General features: G+C 39.1%; 2 protein-coding genes across 3 annotated transcripts in view; one reads left to right on the top strand and one right to left on the bottom strand.

The window, feature by feature from the left end:
• Nucleotides 1-1,678, top strand: part of LOC125039562 — a 2,785-nt gene extending 1,107 nt beyond the window's left edge. The window contains exons 3-5 of the mRNA XM_047633637.1: nucleotides 1-76; nucleotides 966-1,054; nucleotides 1,239-1,678. The exon at nucleotides 1-76 is cut by the window's left edge and continues 92 nt beyond it. Of these exons, the coding sequence (XP_047489593.1) occupies nucleotides 1-76; nucleotides 966-1,054; nucleotides 1,239-1,547 (474 nt within the window). The 3' untranslated portion in view covers nucleotides 1,548-1,678. The remainder of the gene's footprint in view (nucleotides 77-965; nucleotides 1,055-1,238) is intronic.
• Nucleotides 1,679-3,178: 1,500 nt separating this feature from the next.
• Nucleotides 3,179-7,500, bottom strand: part of LOC125039515 (leupaxin-like) — a gene marked incomplete at its 5' end in the record, with an annotated part of 26,601 nt that continues 22,279 nt past the window's right edge. For both annotated transcript variants that reach the window (XM_047633539.1, XM_047633540.1), the window contains 2 exon segments: nucleotides 3,179-6,026; nucleotides 7,040-7,160. In XM_047633539.1, coding sequence (XP_047489495.1) covers nucleotides 5,881-6,026; nucleotides 7,040-7,160 — 267 coding nt within the window.

The following is a 7,500-nucleotide window of genomic DNA, read 5'->3' as shown; positions in this document are numbered from 1 at the left end:
GGTTACATCCAGAACTTCGTCATCTGTGCCAAGGCAGCAGCCAGCGAACTGGGCCCCGTTTTCTTCAAGAACTTAGGTTGGTTGAGGCGCTGATATTTTTTTTTTTTTTTTTTTTTTTTTTTTTTTTTTTTTTTTTCTTTGAGGCGAAAAGAAAAATAGTTTGCAGAGCTTAGAAGGTTTTTACTTAATGGTTACGTTAGGTGACATAGCTCAGTGGTAGAGAACTGGCTTTGCAATCGCAAGGTCCTGGGTCCCTCCTCTCCGTCGACTCAGCTGTGAGTGAGTACTGGTATGCTGACATCTGCATGCTGGAGTCAAAATCGGGCGGAAAGGAATAGCGACCCTACCACATCATTCCGCGGCCTGATATGCATTTTCCATGAAGGACATGTTCCCTGCGTTCATATGGAACCAATTCTGACTTTGCAACTACGTTTTCATGATGATTACTTGAATAATCAGAGAAAGGCCGGGTAAACGCAGCGAAGAAAAAAATTATTTCAGCATGCGACAAGTATAGATATTACATTGTTTTTTAATCATGATTTTTTTTTTTTTTTTCAATTATATACTGTTGAATTCGGAACGCGTGAATAACTTAGTTCATTAATTAATATGGACTCCAGGATCTGAGAAGTGAATGTCGGAATACATACAAGAAATACTTGACGTCTTAAGGATTTTGCTGGTATTGAAAACGAAACCATAATTGGGTAGAACAGAATATAACGCTAATTGTCCCTATCATAATGGTAGTGATAAAAGTAGGTGGAATAAAATTAATGATTTCAAATTTACTAAACAGACTCGTTCTCCCCTAAATATATTTTAGAAATCGCACCAAGTTAGCGCCACATCGGTGTCAGTACAGGATATTTCTAGCAAATTAGCTTCCATAATCCTATTTTTCAAAGATAACGCACATTTCTTTGTAGGAAGACATGACCAGTTCTCTTTGTTTTCAGGAGTAGCTTACGCAAACAGCACAGACGGCAAACGCGTTTCCCCCACCATCACTGACGTCCGCCGCTGCGCGCTCGAGTCGACGGGACTGGTGAGTAGCATTTTTTATCCCTACAATACCATCACCTTCTTCTTTTGTTTTTAGTCTGCGTGTCTCTCCATATCTCCATTTCATAAAATGATTGTGAATATCGGTTATGTTATTTTTCTCAACGAAACTTCAGTGTCTCTTTGCAACATCAATCGGATTCAAATCCCTTATCCCGACCCCACAGCTGCAGTCTGACTCAACCATCAACCGCACCGCCATCGCCGCCTCCATCACCACCGCCTTCAAAGCCTCTCCCTTGGGCGTCGCCATAGGCCAGGCCGCTACCACCTGCCCCGAGCCGACCGAATTCATGATGGCAGACTTCATGAACTGCCTCAAGGAAGCCTGCCTCCAGAACGTGCTTGTCATGTTCACAACGGCAGCCCCACCCACGACGACGACGAAGACTACAACTACTAAAACTACGACTTCGCAGGCCAACATTTTCCTGCCCATAAATGTTCTAAATTCTCTCTATATGCCTGACGTCTGAACACAACAGAAAACGGGAATGCCTCACTCAACGAGATGACCGGATTTTATTTATGAATTCTGTGTTTTTTCACGATACAGTGATATGTAACATCTGATGTACTATTTTATTATAAATATTGTGTACTATTATATGCAAGATCCTTATTATTGTAACATTATTCTCATGGTTATTATTTTATTATCAATAATAATCATTACCATAAATATTTTCCATTTCACCCTTCCTCAGTGGTAAGCTAATCTCTTACACAAACTATTTATACTTATGAAACATAACCACTACCAGATCCCAACTTAAGACTAAAGGAATGACCGTTTCTTTTCGTTCACCCGGATGCCCACGCACTTTTCGGATTCTTTCCCGAGAAAACATGATTTCTGTTAAAATTCCAATTTCGCAGCACGATGGCTTCCTTTTAGTTCTCTCTGGAAACTTCCCAAACACGCAAAAAATAATGAGTATTATCGTCTCATCGCTATCCATCTAACATCTCTGTTACACTTACATTCATGCTTCTAAATTAAGATTATGATTATTTTGATTATATCTGCAATCATCATAATGATTACAATGTTAAATATTGGTATTGTATTATATTATATATATATATATTTTAACTAATTTACTTTCCACTTTAATCTTTTTAGTTTCACAGTCATTATCAAGAGCTTTTAACATTTTTTGTTAATGACATTTGATATTTGATTAATAAGTAACCAACTATCCTTAACTATGCTTCCGTTGGCATGTTTTAAGCATTGCGTTCACTAAACACACAAAAAAAACAAAACATAATAAGGTTATCTTTTTCAATTTCAACCTAATTTTAATTTCTAATTCATCTCTATTTTCTAATCACTGACTCATTTCTACAGAACGCAGCCACATAATGCGGAACATATTGGCTTGTATTTTCCTTTGTTAAAGAGGAACTGATACCATTTCCCTTGTTCCTTCGTCTGATTTCTTACTGTTTGTTATATCACTTATTTTCGTATTGCTATATTCTGCATGTCTAAGCACAGCATGCAGATGCACAGATACAGGCGCACGTCACACGCACGCATGCACACACGCATGTACACACACACGCATGCACACACGCATACACACACACACGCATACACACACACGCATACACACACACACATACACACACACACACACACACACACACACACACACACACACACACACACACACACACACACACACACACACACACACACACACACACACACACACACACACACACGCATGCACTCACACGCACGCACTCACACGCACGCACTCACACACACGCACTCACACACACGCACTCACACACACGCACTCACACTATACACACAAACTCATAATATCTAAGCAGCTGATAACATTTACATAACAAGTTCATTTTATACCAAAGTATTCTCTATCTCAAGTAGGATTTAATGTATAATAAAAAAACACCAACGAACACATTTCAAAAAGAGTCAATCAAGACTTATCATAATAACATATTCTCTTTATCACAAACATCTTCTGGTTTATTTAAAAAAAAAGGATTTCACAAAGAGAAAAATCTTCAGGTATGCTATAATCAACTAAAGAACACGAATAAAGGATTTAATCAATATAACAAGACATTAAAATTGTGGTGTTTTATTGAACTATAGCATAAGGAAAGGACATGGCATAAAAATACTGCATATGCTTGACAGATGACAAAAAAAGGATGTGATAGCTAGTAACTCACAGCGAAGTGTAATCCCTAGCATGGTACAAAGTCCTTTCACCAAGCAATACAGTAAGTGGCAAATCACACCCAAATTCCTAAAATACATTGCATATGTCTGTACACTTTTTAATCTCACTTGAAAGGCGTCCTGCATGACTTCTGAATCTTCTTCTGCTGGTAATAATCATATCAAGATCTTTTATGTATTTGAGCATTTAACAAGATTGGAAAACGTTCTTTCAGAGTGAAATCATACAGGGCCTGTAAAGCAAGAAGCAATCTATTTATTTTCACTTTCCCTGACAGATAATTCTTTTCCCAAAAAAATAACAAATAATTAATAAAAAAAACACCTCTTCTATTTATTGGTAAAATATTTGTCTTTAACTAGCACAAACAAATAATCAGTATAGAACATACGAACACACAAGAAATGAGAAATGGTGTTAATATAAAAATGGCAATCAAATTCTAAAATGCGACATGAACTTTGTCTCTATCCAGACATATCTTTAATTTGCGCTAACACCTTGTTAGTCTTAGATAAAAAAAAAAAAAAAAATGACTTAGTTTTACTCTTATAGCTAACATGGGACTCCATTGTTAGTTTTACGTTGATATTTGTGATTCCTGATAGCTTTTGAAATTGACCAGGGAGGGGGGGGGGGGGGGGGGGGAGAAGCTTAGCAGCTCTACCTCTGTAGGTGTGCAACAATATTTCATCTGATGGGATTCAACTCTATGAATAAAACTACAGGATGTGATTATTCCATTGGCATAATCTGAGTACCTTCAAAGATGAGCAAACATTCTGAAACCAGACCCACTCTCCAATAAATACACTTTGGGGGGAAAAGAGAAATAAAATATTAGTCATAAAATGGAAGCAAAAAGTTATTATTGAATGACCCATCAGGTAATTCAAGACAGTATGAAAATACACAAGTACTATACAAAAAATGGTAATTCTAAAACTAATGACAAGTACAGATGAACTAATGTCAGTAAACATTTCATATCAATAAAATATACTTGTTAACATTTCACATACAATAATTATTTGCAACCTCTTGCTGCAACGAATTACATAGACCATTGTCTTTACATGTGAATTCTGCATCCTATTGTCAACATTTCCGTGGCAAATGTGCGCTAAAACAATATAAAACACTCGCCTGTAACCTTTGAGCTCATTGATGGCAATATTCATAAAAAGATGTGGCAGTGATGCAGTAACACAATACTTCATATATCAATACTCGACTAACAGCACAGTGCAAAGGATCATGGAAATCATAATGCTGATAAAAAAAAAAGAGAGAATGAAATCAAGGCTTTTCCATTTAATTTCAAATTAAGGGAAATTCTTCGAGGCTTTTAGTCCTGTTACATCTGAATGACAGACGCACTTTACTGGCTTTCTAGAAAAGAACAAAAAAATAGGACTGTGTCATAAAAATAACATTTCTATTGCACTTCAGCAAACCGAAAATAGATAACCTTCACCATTTTTAACCCTATTGCTTTCTTGTGCTAAAAGTTTAATTCAGGGGGAGAACAGTTCAGCTTACTCCTAAATCTAGCATACAGAAGGAACAAGCAATGTGTGTGCTTTGTTAGCATCTGCGCACAACTATAATAGCAATAATAAAAAATAAAATCGTTTTGCACCAATAAGGAACTCTACCCATTTCCATTGTCTGAATACATATATCTATGCATCTAAAATCAAAGAAAAAGAGAAAATTCGCCAAATTTGTGCTAGGAATTAGTTAAAGGGCTTTTTTTTTTTTGTCTGAACTTACTGCTAGTTTTGATCGACGGGTGTGTGGACTGTTGCCCCCACTGGAAAGGCAGAAGTTTGTCAAATCCTTAATCAACACATAAATATATTTTAATCACAACACCAATACCATCATAACACCAAAATAAGTGTAAATGCACTCTCTGTCCTACAAAAACTTTGGGAAAAAATATATATAAAATTAGACACCAGATTAATAGCGTTTGTTATATCCCGCAAATGAATTCTATTTTTCTGAGCGTTGTGTAATACCTTATTTAAAAAAAGGGTTAGAACCTTTACATACCAAACCAACATGCGAAATAAAAACATCCCCCTGTATTCAAATCTTGCCAAAAAGTTTAAATACTTCAGCAACGTCAAATTGTATGAAATTACAAAATCACTACACAACACTTGGTAATACTTTGCTTTTCCATCTTGGTGTGAGCAGAGCGTCTGATCCGGGAAGTTGCTACAACCAAGTCGACACAGTGCGCGTGCTGGTGACCTAACAAGTCGTGTGTGGGGTCGAAAACATTGCATTCCGCCTATCACTAGAATAACCTCGGCTCCGCTTTCTGCACGCTCTACGCGCCCCGCCATGCACACAGAGATTAATAATACAACGGGAAATATATCTACTCTTTTTCGTCCTATGGAATATATACACAGTTCACGTGACAATCTTCTCCTGCTTTCTCCTCTGGTAAACAAGGTTGGTCGTCTCGTCTCCTCACACCCTCTTTGTGCGAACCACCGCTCCTCATCCGGCCACCCCGCGCGGGCTGCCCCTACGCCGGTCGTGCCCTCCAAGTGCCTCCTCCTCAGCCGAAGAGCTTGTCGAAGCACCCATGACAGTAGGGCTTGTCGTTCTGCTCCTTGAAGGTGCCCTTGTTGAGTTGCTTGAGGCAGAACGAGCAGACGAAGTGCTCCGGGTGGAACTTCCTGAACATGGCGGTGATACAACGACCTGCAACGCAAGAGCTCTGTTAAAAATCTTTAGAATTCAAGAGCTTTGTTTCTATGCCAACGAACCAGATGAAATAAAGTAAGTTATTAATTTTGAAAGAAAACATATAAAACAAGAAGAAAGTCTATTAACCCTCAATATATTCTGTTACGATGTGTATTTAAATGCAACTGCATAGAATGAGAATTTAAAAAAATTGGATAATATATTTATATACATATATACATATACATATACATATATACATAAATATACATATATAAACACACACACACACACACACACACACACACACACACACACACACACACACACACATATATATGTGAGAGACAGAGAGAGAGAGAGACAGACAGACAGACAGACAGACAGACAGACGGACGGACAGAGAGAGAGAGAGAGAGAGAGAGAGAGAGAGAGAGAGAGAGAGAGAGAGAGAGAGAGAGAGAGAGAGAGAGAGAGAGAGAGAGAGAGAGAGAGACAGAGAGACAGAGAGACAGAGAGACAGAGAGACAGAGAGACAGAGAGACAGAGAGACAGAGAGACAGAGAGACAGAGAGACAGAGAGACAGAGAGACAGAGAGAGACAGAGAGAGACAGAGAGACAGAGAGACAGAGAGAGACAGAGAGAGACAGAGAGAGAGAGAGAGAGAGAGAGAGAGAGAGAGAGAGAGAGAGAGAGAGAGAGAGAGAGAGAGAGAGAGAGAGAGAGAGAGAGAGACAGGCAGAGACAGAGAGACAGGCAGAGACAGAGAGACAGGCAGAGACAGAGAAATGAGAGAGAATGCGAGAGAGAGAGTGAGAGAGAAATGGGAGAGAGTGAGAGAGAGATGAGAGAATAAGAGAGAAATGAGAGAATAAGAAAGAAATGAGAGAATGAGAGAGAGACAGGAGACGAGAGAATTAGAGAAACGAGAGACGAGAGAATTAAAGACAAACGGCAGAATTCGAGAGGCAAGGCAAGACAAGGGAAGCGCGAGCACGGGAACGGACCCAACTGCCTGCCTCCTCACCTGTAATGGGCTTGTGGCAGCCTGCGCACAGCGACCCTCTCTTGGCATGGTAGTGGGTCTCGCAGTACGGCATGCCCTCGTGGTCGAAGAAGGAACCCCCGTTGAAGGGCTGGCGGCAGTCCTGGCGGGGAGAAAGAGAAAGAAAGACAGATATTAACGTCGGGTCTGAGAAGGCGATCGCTTACCACGTGTCTTCAACGAAAGGGATGAAAAAAAAAAAACAAGCAATATAATGAAACAAAAGGAAACTTTCATTTAAACTCGTCATTTTCTTCTTGCTTCAACCGTCCGGTCCTAGAAATAAAAAGAACACACTTTAGCATTAGCATTAGTAAAGATTCACCCATACAGTCACATCGCACACACGACATGGCGCCAGGAAGTGACAGCCAGAGACAGCAAAAAGTCAAGACTGTGATTTGGAACAGTCAACTGCCTCGACAAACATGCTGAAATCACAT

This window comes from Penaeus chinensis, chromosome 27, assembly GCF_019202785.1.
Source record: "Penaeus chinensis breed Huanghai No. 1 chromosome 27, ASM1920278v2, whole genome shotgun sequence".
NCBI classification, from domain to species: domain Eukaryota; kingdom Metazoa; phylum Arthropoda; class Malacostraca; order Decapoda; family Penaeidae; genus Penaeus; species Penaeus chinensis.
Note: the sequence above shows the minus strand (reverse complement) of the source record. Positions and strands in the feature narration are given on the sequence as shown.